Below are 19,745 nucleotides of genomic sequence, written 5' to 3' on the forward strand. Positions count from 1 at the left end.
AGGAAGCTCTGACTTTAGTTGTCAAAGCTGCAAGAATAATGGACCAAATTTTCTTCCTGCAGGTTGTTTTCCTGCCATTTTTACAGGATATCTTAAGAAATACATTTTTTGGTGTTGATTTATTTATAATGGGAAATGGTAAGGTTATACTATCAAATGTTAACTATTTACTTCCAATTTCTGTTTTGGCTTTCATATGTGTATTCTGTAACTTTTTGGTTTTGCTTTCAATCAAAATTCCTATACTAGCACTTGCAAAGCCTATAGCTTTAACATTTTTGGTTGAGCCCACGACCGATTTCTAATTTAGCTTCCAAAACCCTTTACCTTAGCTGAGTTCTAATTTAATCTTCTTCATCTGTGCTGCTTGATTAAAAATAATATTCTTCCTTATTGTTCTTTTGATGGATGATTCTTCATAAGTTTCTTTTTGTGTTTTCTCATTTTTACTTCTTATAAATAGGTCTGGTACAGCAATCCATCTTTAAGAGATTGGCTGGAGCTGCATGCTGATGAATCCCAATTAAACAAGTTAAAATGGATATATTATCTAGTCAACAAAAGTCCATGGTATATTTGCTTAGCTCAATGCTCATTTCCATATGCTTTCTCTCACTTGGTAGTCATCCACCTATTGGTTTAAATTTGGTGTCTTAGTAGACTTCTAAAGCATTTTCTGTCAAGATTTACATCCAAGTTGCTAGACATGGGTAAAAGTACAGAGCATGTAACTGCATGCTGTAGTTTTTGTTTGTTTGCTTTCCTCCTCATTCTATTGATATAAAGCATGTAAAGAATTTGACAAGATATAATCATTTACAGTTTTTACTGCTGTGACATTGTTGAAACTTCTCATGGAACCTACCTTTATTAGGAGGTTAAACTCAGCAGTTAAGATCTTGAATTTTTTAGGATATCGTCTGTTAACTTTTGTTCTTTGTGTGTGCATTTTAGTGCCTCTAAGTTTCACTCTGTCTTTTTCCCTTGGAAGGTCCTCTTTGGATGAAAATGAGGCATTTTTGACAACTGCAGACTCGGCCGTCATGCTGCTTCCTGAAGCTACAAAGCCAGTTGCTGGGTGGAAGGGAGTTGAGTATAAGAAAGCATTTCCTGTTATGAAACCACCTGGTGCAAATTTTTATCCCCCAGACATGGACAAATTGGTATGGAATATTGTCCTGTCTTATATTTTAAAAAAGACTCCTGCTTGCCATCTTCTGAATATACCTTTTGCCTACTCTCTTCAATGAAATCTCCAACTTAATTGTTTACATCTGGGCATTTAAATTCTATTCTTCTTAGGAATTTGAATTATGGAAAAATAGTCTTCCAGAAGATAAGAAGAAAGAAGCAACAGGCTTTTTCAATGTTATCAAAAGGAAAAGTGAAAGAATATTGGACGAGTTACTGTCACCTGCCCAACAAAGTGGTAATAGTGATGCTCATGATCTATATATTGTCCCTTACTCTGAAGAATACAAGGCTTTCCTCACAAAAGCTTCTGATCTACTGCACAAAGCTGGGGACTTAACCAGCTCTCCAAGGTAAAATTTTCTTTTTCACAAAATTTAAGTGGGTGAAAAACAGCAGCCTGAAGAAACTTAGTTTCCAGTAAGGGAATTATTAGCTGATTTTGATTCTGTACATGAATCTTACTGGTGCAGTCTGAAGAAGCTTTTACATAGCAAAGCTGCGGCCTTCCTATCAAATGAATACTATGATTCAGATATTGCCTGGATGGAACTGGTTAGTTCACACAATTCTCAATACTCCTATTTCTCTAATTGAAGTTGCTAGTAGCAGTCAGTTTTCTTTTAGATATTCGTACTCAGTTTACTCTGCTTTTATCTTATGTATGCATGTTTCCAATTACTTATTTTTGCGAGTACCAATCACTAATTGTCGTATTAGCTGCTCTAACAACAATGCAAAGACGTGACTTGTATTTGTTCAATACTCAAGACCAGTTACAAATAGTAGGCAAGCAGTTGCCCACTTTGTGAAAATTGCTAATGATTTCAGTAGAGATAAAGACAAGTCCCATGGTGTATGGTTTAGGGTTTTTGACAGTTATGTTGGCAACAACGCTTTGGAATCTAGATTTTGATATTTTCATTTGGACATTTTATTATGTGGCTTATGTCGCGACGAATGAGTTTGGAAGGATGTTTCAGTTTACCAAAAAGTGATGTCCTACTTTCTTTTAAGACGGTTTCTTTTATACCATTAACATGAACCTCCTTTCTACAAAATCTATCAAACCAGTTTCCTTTTTGGGGCATTTGATAACCATTCTTAAAATGCATCCTTTTCCTTAAAATACCCTCTCATTTAAAGCAATGATGTGAAGCCGCTACTCTGGAAGATAATTATTTTGAACATACATATTTTTTTTCCCTTTTTCAACTCTGATCCAAAACTTAGTCCAAGGAAGTGGATACTTGATAATAGGACAAAAGGAGTGTAAAATTATTTAATGTAGTAAAAATTGCTGTTTGCTATTCTGACTGTTCAATAATTTCGTTCTTTTCGTGACAAAGTAAGAAACAAAAACTTGCAATTTGAGGAGCTGAGAAGGGGAGAGATGGAGCAAGTTGACTCTCATCATTGTGGACTACTTGTTTATTTTTGCTTATTTTATTGATATAGTTGCCATAGATGTGCTTAATTGTATGGAAATCGAAATATTATTTTAAGCTCATGTGCTGAATAATTGTATATATCTTTTGTTTCTCTTCAAAGGATTCGAAGCTGGATATCACTATCGGCCCATATGAGACTTACGAAGACACAATTTTTGGATACAAGGTACTTATACGTCGTTTTTTCGCTTCATTTTATGATATTCAAATTAGCCTTTTGGTTTTGGTTGCATACAAACTTATGTTGAAGTGAGTGAAAGCAAGCAAACTGTTTAAAAACTGTGGTTCAAAGTGGACATGCAAAAATTGCAGCTTGGCAATGCGACTGTGGGGTTGTGAATGGCTTGTGGACGACGCAATATGATTAAATTGCTTAGACACCAAAATGAAATTGATTCTGTTGTTATTTATTTTTTTACCTTGTGTATAATTTGCACCCTAGGCCACTTTTGAGGCATTCATTGGAGTTCGGGACGATGAGGCAACAGCTCAAGTTAAATTATTTGGTGACAATTTACAGGTGCTGTATTAAGTTCTTTTTGTTGCTAGTCATTTTGTAATTCCTTCATTCTTATCAAAGGGTTGCTCTGCTAGGTCTTGGAGAAGAATCTCCCAATGGACAATGTTTATAAGTCAGAAGATGTGATTGCAGCCCCAATTCGGGTCGTCCGGCTTATTTATAATGCCGGGGTGAGTATTTGTTTATACAAATATCTTGGAAACAAAATCTATTAGTTAAAAGAGCGCTGATGTATACTTTGCTAAGTCTTATACCAATTTAGTATGAAATTAAAGAGGAAAGAGTTATTTTCTCATTGTGGCTTTCCAGTTCATAATATGTCTACCATTTTGCATGCAATTGTTTCTAATTTGAATCTAGTTCTTAAAGTATGATGAATTTTATTAACCAACCCCATACGGGTGCCTTTGTTTTACATGCATCAGTTTTAAGCCAAAATTTTAGTTTTTACTTCTGTTTATGCGGATTGATCAGTTTTGCTCTCCCCCTAGCCACATAAGGGAAACACATAAAATTATTTCACCGTCTCTCCAGACCCCCTCCCTCCCATGAAATGTCCTCATTGCTTCACTACCTTGTCAGAGCAAGCTGTGCACATGAATCAAGAAGGGATGTCAAATGACTGCTCATTTTCTATCCCAATTTTCTGTAACTTAACATGCACCCAGGAAACCAAGCTTATTGAATGTGTATATCTCTGAGCCCATGCCATCATCCAAATTTAGTACATTCTAGTCCAACTTTCAACTTCAATATTCCATTTCTACTGTATTTTCTACGTGTTTTCATGTAACTGGAAGCAATTATTGTTATTCCATTCACTGGCTGTAACCCTTACATTTGCTATTCCTCTGACAAGCTCTATGAGTTCTTCCGTTACTGCCCAATTAACTCTTGCTTGTTGAATTGCCTCGGATGTTATGATGATAAAAACAGATGCCGATCAATGGAGGTTTTTGATAAACATAACAGGTTCCTAACTGGTCACAAGTTTCTCAAACTGGAATCTTTTTTGGTTATCTGAATATACTTCAATACAAAATTATAATCTTGAACTTTTTGAGTTTTTTTTTTTTTTTTTTACTTTTTTTTTTCATGCGTTCGCTCCAAAGAAGTTACACACATCTTTGTTGCATAGCTGAACTTTAACTAATGTTTGGTAGAATTGAGTATTATTGGTGAATCTTTTTGGCAGGATGTGAAGGGTCCACAAACTGCGGCATTTAATCTTCCAAATGATGAACGCATAGTAAAGGACAGAGGAACCTCTATGGTCATGCTCAAGAATGTTTCAGAAGCAAAGTATATTTTTCCTCCCTCGAGATGTTGAATATTTACAATTTGAACCAAAATCCCAGTGTTGGCCCTTAAAGTTATTAGATGTCTTTATTTATGCCTTTTTGGTCAGCTGTTAATTTCTCTGTCGGCTTCTCTTGACCAGGTTCAAACTTATTCTTCAGCCTATAGCTGCTGTATGCATAAGAGAGGAACAACGCAAATATGTGGACTTTGATTCTTTCTTCACTCACATAATTTGTCATGAGTGCTGCCATGGTATTGGACCTCATACTATAACCCTTCCGAACGGTCAAAAGTCTACTGTGAGATTGGTATGTTTCATTGTTACAATATCACTCTTTGCTGTCCTCTTTCATGTGCTATTCCATCAATTCTCTCTTTTGTTAAGGAGGTCGTGGATCATGATGACATGAATTTGCTAATTTTCAATCTATGCACTTATAATTGTTTATATAGAAATATGTTCTCTATTTACTGAAATTATTAATGGTATATCACTGGTACATTTGTGTGATGATAACGATGTTACAACTAATTTAGTTTGTCCACAGTTTAAAATTTCATTAGTTTTTTCAAGTTCAACATGTTTAACTGTCAACATGGTTATCAGGGATGTCATGCTTTATTAAGATGGGCTCCAGGCATACTTCGGTTGTTTATAGGTGCTTTTACCGTAATGTGGTGTTATTACCTTAGCATCTTAAAAGGAAAACATCTGTGGTTTCGGGTAAAAGAGTGACTAGATTGTGAAGCAATATGCACTAAAATAAAGAGTTCATTTACTTTTTTCTAAACCAGGGAGCAACTCCATTGAATTCTTAAATCCCTTGTTCACCTTCCACTTTGTAACAAGGGAGCGCTCACCACATGCACTAACTATATTAGAGAAAATATGTAAAATCTTTAAGAACCTGTGAAACTGGAGCATGCATATTCATTTTGTCAAGTTATGTTATCATATGTATGAACTTCTTGTCGTCCTTGCTCTACAGCTCTGGAAAGCAAATGGTCAAAATCATCTGCTAAAAGATTAATTTGGGTGGCGGAATGGGTCATATACTAAAAAAGCCAATGATATACTTTAATATTTTCCTTGTAAGAGTTTGTCTTTTTTACTACCCGTTTTGCTGACAGTTCGAAGAATCTCTATGAAACAGGAGTTGCAAGAACTTCACTCAGCTCTGGAAGAAGCTAAAGCTGATATTGTTGGCCTTTGGGCTCTAAGATTTCTTGTTAACAAGGTAACCGACTTGTATTATCCTTTTACCTTGCACTTTGTTCATGATATTTCTGATGGTCCTATGTGTTGGAGATACTTCTCCATTGGGAATTTGTGCTAATACATTGGAGAATTTGTTGTTTCGTTTTGAACTTTTGCTGATAGAATTTCTTTAATCTGTTATCCGAACCTGAAAGATAGTATCAATGATTCGGATTATCATCCAGTAGCAACCTCATGTTGTTACTACTTAATTTTTGGAATATGGGACCGATTCCCTTATGAAAACAATAAATTCCTGAACATGCTACAGTCTCGTTCATCTTCGCTAGAATTCAAAGATTTGACTGCGGATCCACTATTCCTATCTTAATTGCCTGCCCATCATTCTCTGGTCTATCATGCCAAGTAGCATTGGTTCACTATGTGCATCTTTTGGTTTAGTACATAATACTCTAGATGTCATACCTTTTCTTTTTAGTTCATAAGCACAAACACACACACAGGGACTGCATTTACATGTATTTGTATTTGGATCATTTTGGCTTACTATCCTTGGGACTCTGCTTCAGCTGTTTGCTCCAGTTTTGGATTAATGTACTGTGTTTATTAGCAAGAATGCGTATTTTTCCCAAGTGAGATTACATGCAGACGTTTTAAAACTGCATTTTCTCATATGTGGACAGAATTTACTTCCAAACACCTTGATCAAATCCATGTACGTTTCTTTCCTTGCTGGTTGCTTCCGTTCTGTACGTTTTGGCTTAGAGGAAGCTCACGGGTATGCCTTTTCAGCTTACCTCTATAATTTACGTCAACAATCAGAGACACCAAGTTCTGATCTTGGTATTTTTGTCAAACATGTGTAGGAAGGGACAAGCTTTACAGTTTAACTATTTATTCCAGAAAGGCGCCTTCGTTTTGCATCCTGATGAGACAGTTTCTGTCGACTTTGATAAGGTATGATCCACTCGACTCCACTTGGACTTGCTTTTAAATGATCTAATTCTGCATCCTACCTTCCCTCACTGAAGGTTGAAAATGCTGTTGAGAGCTTAAGTAGAGAGATTCTTACAATACAAGGAAGAGGCGACAAAGACGCTGCAAAGGCGCTTCTGTCGAACCATTCTGTGATGTCACAACCACTGAAATCTGCGCTTGAAAAACTGGAGGCTGTTAAGGTAATCCACTTTTTGCTGACATAATACTTACAGTATCATCACATCACGTGTTTGCTGTCTTCATATGTTGAAATTCTGTAAATGTAAGAATACTAGGACTACCACTATATCCCATTTCATAGGTGAATCAAGAACATGCCTTTTCATATGATGATTCAATGTCATTTCAGATATCAGTCTGGCTTTGCTTGATATATACACAAATCCTTCACTATTTAAGTGGATTTAGTTATGATTCAGTTTCTGGTTTCTCACTCTAGGTTCCGGTGGACATATTGCCTGATTTCCCGATTGCTGATGAAATTTTGCGCAAGAGCGTCTGACGACAGGGTCGTGTATAGGACTTAGATGTTGATTGAAGGAGGAGGAGAAGACAACGATGACGAAGGGAAACTATTTGTCTGTTTTAAGCCTTAGAACTGCTTCTTGAGCCAATCTCTCTGATTCTGTTGTTGTAATAAAAATTCACAGGATGGAGCAAATTATTTCAAGTTCTGACAAAATAAATACAGGCAGTGGTTCTCTTTAATCCACTTCACATAATGTAGAGAATTACACGTTTGTATCGGAAATTGTTTTATGCGGTTCAGGGAAATATTCAAAATGCAGATTTGTACTATATATATATATATGTGGTATATAACATATATATATATGTGGCTATGTTTGAGGACCAAAATTGCAATTATCCCTAATTTAATTAAGTTAAAAAACAATCCATCTAATAACAAATTTGAGACAGAGATCGTTTCCGTCTCTAAATTTCCAACTTTGCAGAGTACTATTTCCTCATACTTTCCTATAGTTATACAAACAAAAGAGAAGTTGACCATGCAGCACCATATGCTGCTGTTTCTTTGTATTGTAAATTTCACAAAATAAACATTCCCTACCAACTTAAATTCATAGTGATGTATTTAAATAGCTATGAAAGAACCATTTGCCGTTGGGTGTTCTCTGCAGCAATTTTGGCAGGTGGGGAAATGATCATTCTTTATTCCAGTGGCGGCTTGTTTTTCTCAATGGTGCATAAACTATTACTGACTATTATGGAAGAGACGGAGAAAAGGTATCTTGCATTCTAGTACAGTTCAAACCTCAGCATTCTTTATGTATAATATCCTCTCTTTCCGCCAAGATTCCTGTTCTTGAATATTAATTGAACATTGACTACATTTGTCAACCTTGCATTGGTCTTCTTATACTTGGGAGCTGATTCTAGCCATAGCATTCACCAGTCTTTATGCATCAAGTACAAAAATCCCAGGTGATGGCGGCTTCACCCGAGCTTCTTGATGTCCTAAGCAAAGATGGTCAGAAAACTGGCATCTCTAAGCCCAGGTTAGAACATCATCTTTAGTTTTTAGTTCTCATTGCAGCTCAGTTAAATTCTTGTTCGGACATCTACAATTTGAGGTGTTGTAGATTAAGTATGTTGCCACAAGTCAGTTTTTTTCTGTTGTAAGACTGTCAAATGTTTGCCATGTTCCATTTTAAAAAAATTTCTTCCAAGAATCTATCTATGAACCAGGAAATTATATTCAGGGCATCGAATGATCAGGGGTACTTAATTTGGCACGAGCTGAGTACGTTCTTTGCCTTCATGAACTAAGGATCAAGAACAGACCTGCAATTTCATTGCTTTTGTGGGATTAGTTAGTTGACTTCATAGAATGTTGGCTTCCATAGTAACCTCTCTTCCTTTGTCTATTTCGCTTTGATTAATGGCTTATACTTGTGATTTTCTCCTGTTCTCTTCTTCCCATATATGCGTAGAGGAGATGTCCATAGAGATGGTGATTACCATCGTGCTGTTCGTGTGTTGATATTTGCTGAGAATACACAACAAATGCTTCTCCAAAAACGTACTGACTGCAAGGAAGCATGGGCCGGATTGTGGGATATATCTACTTCTGGCCACATATCAGCTGGCAGTTCGTCTCTTGCAACCGCCAGGTAGTCTTGTATGACAAATTCTTGTCATTCTGACATCCCCTGCCTCTTTTTCTCCTGTAATAAGTTTCTCCTGATGACTGATCCATGCGGTGAAAGCTTCCAGATTAAGTAGAGATGCTCTAAATTTCCATTTTTCCATAATAAAGAAAAATGTTGAAGAATAGATGCGAGCATCCATCCCAGTGCCAAAGGTTATTGCTAATACCAATGTGCAACTCAAATTTTATGTCCACCAGCGGGCGTCATAACTCGGCTGACAACCTTGGCCTCTGCCATGAGGACAGGTTTTTGTCCGATGCTTTAATGATACTTTTCAAACATCTTATCAAACTTATTATCAGAAATTTCTTGGAAGTTGTAATAAATTAGGGCCATTGTCTGTATTCTGCAATATATTGGTGTGGCCATGTAAACTCATTGCTTGCAGATTTTAACTTATGCTTATACTGTGGTAATAAGATCTTTGTTGTTTGTAGGAGGGAGCTTCATGAAGAAATTGGCATAAAACTACCCAGTGATGCATTTGAGTTCATGTTTTCTTACCTTGAACAGAGGTTCAAAAATCAAATTTCTTGAGTGTGCATTATGTGTTTTGTTTCTGGTCCGTTTTTCAGAAAGAATGATCAGGTTTTCATGCATATCGTTGCAGTGTCACGAATGACGGAAAGTACGTTAATAATGAGTACAATGATGTCTATCTCATAACCACATTAGATCCGATTCCTTTGGATGCCTTTACTCTTCAGGTCAGCAGTGCTCTCTCTTCCATTCTGCTTTTCCATTACATCTACATCTGCACTTTGTAATAGAAAGGAAAAATCAGAAAGCTTGTCTTAATTGGCTTGCTCTTTATGCAGGAATCAGAGGTTTCAGGAATGAAATACCTCTTCTGGGAGGATTATAGACGCTTACTTGCTGAAGGCGATCCTGGCTTTGTGCCATATGACGTAAATGGTCAGTATGGCACACTCTTTGAGATTATTTCAGAGAGGTATGTTCAGACAAAATCAGCACTATTATTTACTACATTTTCATAGAACTTATGTATCAAATTAAAACATGGCCAAAAGAAAGATTTTCACGTAGCAAGACATCAAGGAATAATGTATTTAAGAAGTAACAAAATTACAAATACCTACTATTGCTCATTGCTAATCTTGGTATGATTTGCATGGATGCCATGTTCCTCAAAGCTTTCCTCATGAAATTTCTGGTTGTTATAGGTACAAAGGAAACGTGGAAGAACGGGCCATGGTGCTAGAAAAGCAGCTCAATCGTTATTGTCATGTCTCTCTCAGCGCTGAGGTCCTCCAGTTACTTCTTTTACATAATTCCTTGTACCTTAACATAAATTTGGGTTATTTTATGATGTTTTTAATGAAGTCAAGAGAACATAAAGAATTCATGACCTGCTTTAGAAATGAGAGGACCTTGTGAATTTGTGATGTAGTTGACAGGGCTCGCTGATGCAGACAAAGAAGCTCTAGGACTTCTCATCAAAACCGCAAAAATCATGGATGAAATTTTTTCACAGCAGGTAGTATCAAAGTCTTTCTTTTTTATTTGTTCCCAGTCATTTATACTAATCAGATTCGTTCTTTCAGCAGCTGCACCGCCTTTTTATTTATATTTCCTGAAACAACAGAAAATAGGTTGTCATAGAGACCTCTGATAATTAGATATATTACAGTAACTGACCGAAATTCAGAAATAGAGCTCAATCTTTTCTTATCAATTTCTTCACTTTTCTCGGCAACTTGCTGCTGGTTACCCATCTGTTCGATTTAGTTTTTATCTCAGGAATTTTTGTCAGTTTATGCTTGAAATGTGGTTGAACTATTGCTGTCTATGCACAAAACAAAAAGCTGCTGACTGGTTAAACTTATTCTTAGTCATATTTCTGTCCGAATTTTAATGTTTTTTTCACTGTAATAACAGGTCTGGTGCAGCAATCCATGTTTGAGAGATTGGTTAAGGGAGCATGCTGATGAATCTCGACTAGACAAGTTGAAGTGGATGTATTATCAAATAAATGGAACTCCATGGTACTTCTTTCAGCAATGGTTTCTTGCATCTTTCCTTTTAGCACCTCTCTTTCTTTCACTGGATAAACCTCAACTTCTCCGTACTCCAAATAAAAAAGAAAACAATGTACCAATGTCTAAACATAGTTTTTCTATCACTCCAACATTAGTATCTTCCAAATATCTGTTATTGGGGACAATAGTTTCATGCGCAGTATGCTTACCTATATTTCTAATTTGGATTGTCAGGTCGGCTCTTGATGAAAACGAGCCATTCTTATCCACTGCAGATTCAGCTATCAAGCTCCTCCCCGACGCAACAAAGCCCGTAAATGGGTGGAAGGGTCTTGAATACAGAGCAGCATTTCCTCTTTCAAGACCACATGGTGCTAATTTCTACCCAAGAGACATGGAGAAAAGGGTACAAGACAAGACTCATCCCAGGCTGAACTGGAACATTTTTTGATGTTAACATATCTGATTGATGGCTGCATGTTGTTCCCTGTAGGAATTTGAATTGTGGAATGACAGCCTATCAGATGATCAGAAGATGCAAGCAACTGGCTCTTTCCACACTGTAAGAAGGCAAAGTGAGGGCATGTTGGATGATGCTGTCTTCCTAAGCAACGACATTACCAATAGTTATGTTCATGATCTTTACAGCAATCCTTACTCTCAAGAATACCAATCTTTGCTTGCTGAAGCCGCTGATTTATTGTACAAGGCAGGAAATTTGAGCAGCTCTCCTAGGTATGTATATTCTGACCTGCAGTGAAATCACAGACCACCTAAAAAATTTGTACTCAAGATTCCTGTTTTAAATTTTAGCTTGACAAGATTCCTACATAGCAACGCTGATGCCTTTGAGTCAAATGATTACCACGAATCCCATATTGCCTGGACGGAGTTGGTCAGTATATGTCACTTTGACATCTATGATCATGGATTGGTGGTATCACCATGTTATCACAGTTTTGAAGTATTTTTCTTCATCAGTGCGATAATCTTTTCATGTCTACTGATGATGTTTTCTTCATAAGGATTCTAAGTTGGACATTACCATTGGGCCATACGAGACTCACAGAGACACACCTCCTCAGTACAAGGTATTGCTTAAATGTGAAACTTCCTCTTTCACCAACTCTTCATATCCTAAGCTTACACTATCAGCCTGCTACTCATCTTCCTTGCTGTCTGTTTGGAGGTTGTACGAGTGAAAATTTTTAGCTCTACATTTGCAGGCAACATTCAAGGCAATTATTGGAATTCGTGACGATGAAGCAGCATGTAAAGTTAAACTCTTTGCTGACAATTTTCAGGTTAGATGCTTTATTCTCGTTTCTTGATTTTGTCCCTTGTCACTATTATTTGTTGAGATTGAGTAATGGTTTAGGTTTTGGACAAGAACCTTCCGATTGATGAAGCTTACAAGTCCAATGTTACCAATGCTGCTACCATCCGAGTTGTCAACCTTGTTTACAGAGCAGGGGTGAGCTCTTATTTCCCTTTCGGAATGTCCTAAAATAAGATCATTTCTTAAAATGGAAAGTTCATTTGTAAAAGTATCCTTTTACTTAAGTATTGATTTGACACCGTTAAATGTTGACCAACTCTCATCTAAACTTCGGAGTCGGAACCTACCGAACATATCCATGTCAAGACTCCGAAAAAGCATGTGACTTCACTCTTCTGCCAGGATCTCAAAGGAACAACATCTGTTTCATTTGATCTCCCAAACGATCAACGATTAACATTGTTGCTCAAGAATGTTGCCAAGGCAAAGTAAGAGTCTTCTCTTTCCATCACTTTTTCTCTCCTGCTTCCTTTTTCAACAGACAAGTTCTATTTTGTCGGCTTATTGTTGCCAGGAGCTCTGAACGAAGTGCTTATACTGAACAGGTTCAAGCTTCTTTTTCAGCCTATAACCAATGTTTGTGTCTCAGAGGAACAGAGGGGACTCCTAGATTTCGAGTCCTTATACACGCATGTAATTTGCCGTGAGTACTGTCGTGCTCTTGGACCTCACGCCATAACCCTCGGCAACGGGCAGAAATCTTCTGTCAGAATGGTTAGTTGCTTATCCCACTCACTTGATTACCTTTATCCTAATGTGGAGTCTACAGTTTCTGTTTGAGACAACATTGAGTTTTCCTTCTGTTCTGTGATACAGGAGATGCAAGAACTTCATTCAGCCCTGGAAGAGGCAAAGGCCAGCATTGTTGGCCTTTGGGCCATAAGATTTCTGACTGACAAGGTAAGTAGCCAGCTTCATTACCATCTTCCTCCAGCATTGTCTGCACGGCGATGTCGCTACACTCGTGCAATAGTCCAGTAATTCTGTTAGCACAGGATTAAGGAAACTGATCTTTCTCTAGTCTGATGCAACTATTACATTGAACAGGATTTGCTTCCCGAGAAACTAATCAAGCCAATGTACGTGTCGTTCCTCACGGGCTGCTTCCATTCACTACGTTTCGGATTAAAGAAGGCTCATATGTAAGCTATCTAGTTAACGTACGAATCAACAAAGAAGGTGTTTGGTTGAACTTATTTCAAAGATCTTGTAGCTCATTTTAGATCTGATTTCCTTATAAGTTCACCCAAAAGCTTTCTAATTCACATTTGTTGACCTCACTAACAACTTCTGTTGTGCTAAAAATGATAAACCAGACAAGCACAGGCTCTCCTGTTCAACTATTTGTCTGAGAAAGGTGGCATTGTTTTACTCCCTGATGAAACATTCTATGTCGATTTCGACAAGGTTTGCATTACCAATACCTCCTGTGTCTGGACTTGTAGTTGTGTTCAGATGACTAATTCAGAGTTTGTGTTAACTGATCCCAAGGTCGAGAATGGCGTCGAGAGCTTGAGTCGAGAAATTCTGACAGTACAGGGAAGAGGAGACAAAGCAGCAGCCAAGTCACTGCTTGACAAATACAGCGTCATCTCTCAACCACTGAGGGGGGCACTGAAGAAACTGGAAATGCTTCAGGTAACAACCTCAAGCATGTATGTATTTTTCCTAAGTCATTAAAACATCATTAAAAAAGGACAAATAATACTATTTTATTACATTTATCCCTCTTTTAACTATACATAAAATTAAAATATAACAACCGTCCCGTGTGGAACAAAATTGAAAGTTCACTTATATTGTTGCTAGCGTCAGCATTTTACATCCAGAACGCTAATTGCTATGAAATGCAGGTTCCAGTGGATATAGCCCCTGCTTTCCCCATTTGGCCAGAAATGAACTGAAGATGGGAATTGTGTGTGATCACTTCAATTCTTCAATTTCTATGGTGGATATTCTTGTACGATGATATTTCATGTACCTTTTAACTATTTAGGTAAATACAAGCGTGACTTATAATTACATTTCTTGAGATTTTGTATAATTATGAATACTTTCTTATTGTTTGAAATATTACAAATATTCTTCTCAAATAGAATATAATGAACGATGAGGTGAAAATTACTATTGAACCCTTGTTAATGCCTTCTTGTACAACTACTCGTCACACAATTGACAATTACAACTAACTTAACTATCATTTTGCTGTTACTAGCCTTCATTGCACGTGATCCCTATGAACATATTGAAAAATTGTAATTTGAGATTAAAAGAAAAAAAATGTGAATGTGAGTTTATTAAAGAATATTTAAATTATTATTATGATCAAATTTTTGAAGAGAAAAATTGAATTAAAAGATTAATTTGAATATTTTAAAAATTGATATGACATCATTGTTGTCTTTTATAATAGTACTATAGATGTACAACACATTCGATTCGTGTGTAAAAATATCTAAAAATTAATTTTTTTATTAATATTGGTTTCAAAACATAAAGTGTGCCAAAAGTTGAGGTGTGTAAGGTTGTGGGGTTTTTCAATAAATTTATTAAAAATATTAAAATTATTGTTATATTTTTGAATTTCTTTTAATTCATTCAATAGAATAAATTTAAATATGCAAAATTAATACGATAAAATAATATTTTTATATAATAGTAATATAAAATAATTTTTATAGTTACTTTTCGGGACCCGTTTTTCCGGGTAACCCGACAAGTTGCATAGTAAGTTCATAACGGATAACCCGACCCGAAAGCACTTATCACGCGACCCATCCTTAAATCCTATCCCGCACCTTCTCTCCTTTCCCGGATCTTCTCCGCAATCTAATCAACGGTGCTGATTCACCGACGCACCCTACCTTAATTCGCCGGCGATCATCGCCGGCCACCACTCAAAATTCATTTATGAATACAGAATTCTTGTATCATATGCTTTGATTTACCTTGTTCTCTTTGGAAGTTATTAAATTTCCGTAGTTGTTATGGCTTCTGATGACGAAGATGAAAGCCTCGCTTATTTCCTCGAATCTGAAGTATTCGCTGAACTCTCCGATCAGGTATACATGTCGTGTGATCTTTTCTGAATTTTCTTTTTGTATTGTTTTTCCTTGTATTGAATTTCACATATGAAGGTGGTCTATTTGGGGACTATGGAGATGTTTGCTATAGTTTGAGTTCGGTTGGATGGTGTTGGATTTAGCTGTTCCAGTATAAGTTGTATAACTTTTCAGGAAAAAGACGTCTGTAGTTTTCAATGTGCCTCAGTTTGAACTTTGATGTACTAAAGCCAAACATCAAATATGGATGCTTCATTTTCTTTTAGCATTTAAATGTGTCCTTATTTATGTGCCCTTATATTTAAAATTGTTTGATGAGCATTTGTTCTTCATGGTAGTCGGAGGTATTTTTTGCTAAGTCCTTATGATTAATGTTTCTTTTTTATCATATTTTAAGGTTGATAAAAGAACGCATTGGAAATAGATGTACTCAAAATGTATGTATTGTACCAAAAGTAGTTATGACCCTCTGCCAGAGCGCATGAGTCTTCAGCTTTACATTATACACAAAATGCAATATGTTGCCATGTTTTAAATTTTCTCAAGAAAAGATTCATATCCTTTCCAAATTGTTCTTCTACTTAGTAAATTGTGCTTGTGAATATCTGTGTTTGTCAGCATCATCTACAACCTAAACTAGTGAGAAAATTGCGACGTTCTTGAATACAAAATTTTATCTATGTCCATGCAAGCATTACTTGGGTCTGTTGGACATGCGGTGCAGGAAAATTCGGAGAGAGTGGAAGAGGAAGAGAGAGATGCAAAGAGATCACGTGATGAGGAGGGTGAACTAAGCGAGCAGGAAGAGAAGGAACGACAAGCAAAGAAAATTAGAATTGAGGATCGTGTAATTAGTGATGAGGGATTGTCTAGAGTATTGAGATCGTCCTTGCCTTCACTGTCATCTGTTGAGGCGGAAGCTGAAGTTGAAACTTCATTGTCGCCTTTAAAAAAAAGTGATACCGTCTTTGGCAACCATAGCAATGACGGGAGGCTTACTACTGAAAGGAGACCAATCCCCAGAAGGATTGATACTGGGATTTTCAGTCAGATCCCTGCTGAATTGTTGTATCACATCCTCAAATTTCTCTCTTCTGAGGTTAGGAGATTTGTCCTATAATTGCATTTCTATTAGTTCCTTGTTATTGACTAGCTAGTTTTCTGATAATTGAACTGCAGGATCTTGTTTCATGCTCATTGGTTTGTAGATTCCTAAATTTTGCTTCTTCAGATGAGTCATTGTGGCGCCGCCTGTTAGTATTCTTTCCCGTATCTCCAGTCCCCCCTCACAACATGAACAACGTGACCATCTAGCTGCCGTCCCTATACAGGGACTTAATACTTTTACTTCATATTTGGTTGGACACAGTTTGTTGTGATGTAACATCTGATATTCCTGATCATTATCTTCAATTATTTGTTGTTTTGACCTTTTATCTTGATGAGAACTTCAATATTATTGAAACTCTGATTAGAAGCACACATTCTGCTTTTTCGTCATGTATAATTAATCATATTTTAGATCTGCAAAAAATAAGAAAAGTTTCTGTTGTTTTTCTGAAAAGGATTCCTTTGTTCTGTTTGGACCAAAGAAAGTGGGATCTCTCAGCAACTTCAGCGCCAATGGGATTATGGAAATTTAATGACTGGATCAGAAGAAGCTTACTGCGTTCTATTACTGCCAGAAATATCATCAGCTTGCATATTTTCGTTCATTTACTGTTATAAGGAAAGAAGTTTGATTGGTGCTTTTTTGTAGATATTGTATGCGTTGGGGTCTTCTGCCTCCAAAAAAGCTGCGAGAATGTGCTTGGAAGAAACTTTACATCCAGGTAGTTTTGGATTTTAACTTTTAACTTCTGTCATTTTTTGCAGAAGCAATTTACATTTGGAATTATGGTTAACCAATGTTTCAATAATTTGTAATGGGTGGATTGAAAGTCACACTCTTGTCGTTGAATTAATGTCTTGCATCAATGAACTGTCTCTCTCTCCCCTCTCTGTGCGTGTGTATATCTGTCTTTCTTACTTTCCATGAAGATCTAGCTTAATGTTGACACCATGTTATGAGTATTTATCAACTTCCATTGGGTGCTTTAAATGATGTCATTTTAAGATTTAACATTTTCTTTGCAGCGTGATGAAGAAGATATGGCTGAGTTCGTGCGGAGCTGCCCTTCTGAATTCAAAGAATATTATATCCAAATGCAGGTGGCCAAGAGAAGTCAAGCACCCAATCCCTCTCAGGTGAACAAATAAGTTTTTCGTCTGCAAATGTGCTTCACTGACGAATGTATAATCTTGACTCATGGCAACATTGAGAATTAATTGACATCTAGTTATAAGTATTGCTTTATTCTCGAATGGTACATGTTGACATACATATATATACACCTCCAGTTGCATCCCTCTTCCTCCAAGTGTGGTGAAAGGACAGTGTCCTGTTGACACAAGTTGTATCTGTAGAACATGGGCCCTGGAATTTGGGGAAGGGGGGAAAAACAAATTAGAAGAACACAGATTCTTTTATCTTCATTTCAGTTTCTTCTTTGTTCAACTATATCAGGTAATCTGCTAGTATTATTTTGTTAATTACATTTGATTTTTCATTGAAAATTCATGGTAATTGTTGATATATTTGATTAATCATGTTAAGATAGCAGCATATATAAACACTTGATTTTCTTGGTTTCACGTTAGAGCTTATTTTGATTGCTATGTCCAAAATACTACTTGGTCAAGTGATTATTTTAGCTATATGGTTGTCTATTTTTCTTGTACTTGCCATTTTATCTTTTATAGTCCATTTACCATTTTTATGCATTGGAGCCGGCGAGCCGCAATATGGTGGAACACCTTGTCCCTTACCTCTTTTTGGTTTCAAATAACAGAGACAGTGACTTTTATGAAAGTATCTGATCGTTTAAGTCGGCCCCCCAAACCCAATTAGTGAATAGGTATTTCTATTGACTATAGATGATTCAGGGTTTTCCTATGTTAAGGTGAATGATGACCGTATAATTCTTGACAAAACACTCGCTGATCAAGTCTCCATGTGGAAGACTAGCAGAGGCCTGGCTGACACAGTGGTTCCGAATCATGCATGCTCTGGAGAAAGTTGCACATACTATCAAATTGGGGATGTATTTGTGTGTGAGAAGACTGGAAATGTTCATGGTAAGAAGAACCTCGTTTTGAGCAGAGCAGTGATAGATTTTGTTGAATAGAATCATTTAAGAGAATTCTTTAATACTTGAGCAGGATACTTACAGATTGTTGGTTTTTCCTCTCCTTTGTGTAGTATGTGATGATACATGCAAGGAAGTTATTATGGATCCTACCAATGAACTCTCGGTCTGTACCATCTCAGGACGCTGTTTTGATATATTACTGTCACCAGCTGAAATGGAACATGATGCTGTAAGACATTGTTCCTCCTGACTTGTAATCTTTAGGCCATATTTGCAAAAATGAGGTGTGAAAATGGGGTTGCGGTTTCAGGTGGCTGGTATTCAAATTCGGACTTAGCGGCGTGCTTTATGATACTTGTAAAAATTTGGTTTCGAATTAAATTAAAAGCCATTTAAAATATTTGTCGAGTTCCTCTGAATATCGATTAAAATATATATCCAATCAATAAAAATGGAAGGATTGTGAGTTTAAAAATAAAATAAATGAGTTGACCATGCTGTTTTATAATGTCTACTCATAATTACATTATAATGTTTCATATTGTTCTTATATGACTTAAATTATAATGTTTAAAATTTTTTATTTATATATATATCTGAATCATTTGGTTGCTGAATTCTACCTGTGTTGAAAATCGAGGACCAGCATCAAGGTGGTGGTACAGATGAAGCAGAGCCTTTCATGGGATGCGGCCGTTTTGGTATGAACTACTCCTTGTCACATTATTGAAAAAGGTTCTGCTACGTACTTGTGTTGATCTTTACTTGCATTTATGTATCAGCGCGTGCTTACCTCCTTGGATATAATTGCAAAGATGAGACAGAGCTTGAAGCTGCTTTGAGGTTTTGCTGATTATAGTTTCTTTTGTATATATAGATGTCTATATCTTCTGGCAATCTCCAACAGGCCATCTATAATGTAGCGGTAAGAGAAATAGGATAGGATGAAGCTTTTACGCATGAAGCTATATATGGTTTTATGTATTAGTTTTCGGAGGTGGTTAAAAGTTTTTAATTCAAATCACATTTCATGATCGATGAGTTAATATATATTGGTAATGTGATTTGCATTCCTTTGCCTCAAACAAATACACACACACACACACATATATATATATATATATATTAAAAAAATTCAACGAAATCACATTTTATGATTGATGGTCAATATATTATATTGAGTAGTTAAACACGAAAGTATGCACATACGAACCTCTTCTTTGATTGTTTATGGGCATTGAATTCTATTATTTTTAACTACTCAATTAAATTGGAGGGTTTGACTTGCTTTTACGTT

General features: G+C 36.4%; 3 protein-coding genes across 7 annotated transcripts in view; all 3 read left to right on the forward strand.

The window, feature by feature from the left end:
* LOC105155888 (nudix hydrolase 3) overlaps window positions 1-7,390 on the forward strand; it is a 13,535-nt gene extending 6,145 nt beyond the window's left edge. The window contains exons 8-22 of the mRNA XM_020696892.1: window positions 3-62; window positions 464-570; window positions 992-1,163; window positions 1,303-1,544; window positions 1,665-1,746; window positions 2,743-2,808; window positions 3,085-3,162; window positions 3,237-3,332; window positions 4,358-4,464; window positions 4,604-4,772; window positions 5,619-5,702; window positions 6,367-6,461; window positions 6,550-6,640; window positions 6,715-6,861; window positions 7,122-7,390. Coding sequence (XP_020552551.1) covers window positions 3-62; window positions 464-570; window positions 992-1,163; window positions 1,303-1,544; window positions 1,665-1,746; window positions 2,743-2,808; window positions 3,085-3,162; window positions 3,237-3,332; window positions 4,358-4,464; window positions 4,604-4,772; window positions 5,619-5,702; window positions 6,367-6,461; window positions 6,550-6,640; window positions 6,715-6,861; window positions 7,122-7,184 — 1,659 coding nt within the window. The 3' untranslated portion in view covers window positions 7,185-7,390. The remainder of the gene's footprint in view (window positions 1-2; window positions 63-463; window positions 571-991; window positions 1,164-1,302; window positions 1,545-1,664; window positions 1,747-2,742; window positions 2,809-3,084; window positions 3,163-3,236; window positions 3,333-4,357; window positions 4,465-4,603; window positions 4,773-5,618; window positions 5,703-6,366; window positions 6,462-6,549; window positions 6,641-6,714; window positions 6,862-7,121) is intronic.
* LOC105155894 (nudix hydrolase 3-like) lies at window positions 8,054-14,312 on the forward strand. 5 transcript variants are annotated; one of them, XM_020692650.1, is made up of 22 exons: window positions 8,054-8,202; window positions 8,638-8,817; window positions 9,054-9,101; window positions 9,294-9,371; window positions 9,467-9,563; window positions 9,675-9,808; window positions 10,041-10,122; window positions 10,268-10,354; window positions 10,756-10,862; window positions 11,091-11,262; window positions 11,350-11,591; window positions 11,670-11,751; window positions 11,882-11,947; window positions 12,083-12,160; window positions 12,235-12,330; window positions 12,472-12,623; window positions 12,741-12,909; window positions 13,012-13,095; window positions 13,243-13,337; window positions 13,512-13,602; window positions 13,687-13,833; window positions 14,049-14,312. In XM_020692650.1, the coding sequence occupies exons 1-22, from the start codon at window positions 8,105-8,107 to the stop codon at window positions 14,097-14,099; spliced, it is 2,436 nt and encodes an 811-aa protein (XP_020548309.1). In that variant the 5' UTR covers window positions 8,054-8,104; the 3' UTR covers window positions 14,100-14,312. The 5 variants fall into 5 exon arrangements, with proteins under 5 accessions (XP_020548309.1, XP_020548314.1, XP_020548311.1 ...); XM_020692655.1 differs by having other exon boundaries at window positions 12,538-12,623; XM_020692652.1 differs by having other exon boundaries at window positions 10,041-10,104.
* LOC105157360 (F-box protein SKIP31-like) lies at window positions 14,977-19,518 on the forward strand. Its single transcript, XM_011073806.2, has 9 exons — window positions 14,977-15,257; window positions 15,982-16,356; window positions 16,437-16,510; window positions 17,017-17,089; window positions 17,394-17,504; window positions 18,260-18,434; window positions 18,559-18,677; window positions 19,095-19,149; window positions 19,231-19,518. The coding sequence occupies exons 1-9, from the start codon at window positions 15,183-15,185 to the stop codon at window positions 19,299-19,301; spliced, it is 1,128 nt and encodes a 375-aa protein (XP_011072108.1). The 5' UTR covers window positions 14,977-15,182; the 3' UTR covers window positions 19,302-19,518.

Source organism: Sesamum indicum, linkage group LG1 (assembly GCF_000512975.1).
Source record: "Sesamum indicum cultivar Zhongzhi No. 13 linkage group LG1, S_indicum_v1.0, whole genome shotgun sequence".
In the NCBI taxonomy this organism is placed as follows: Eukaryota; Viridiplantae; Streptophyta; class Magnoliopsida; order Lamiales; family Pedaliaceae; genus Sesamum; species Sesamum indicum.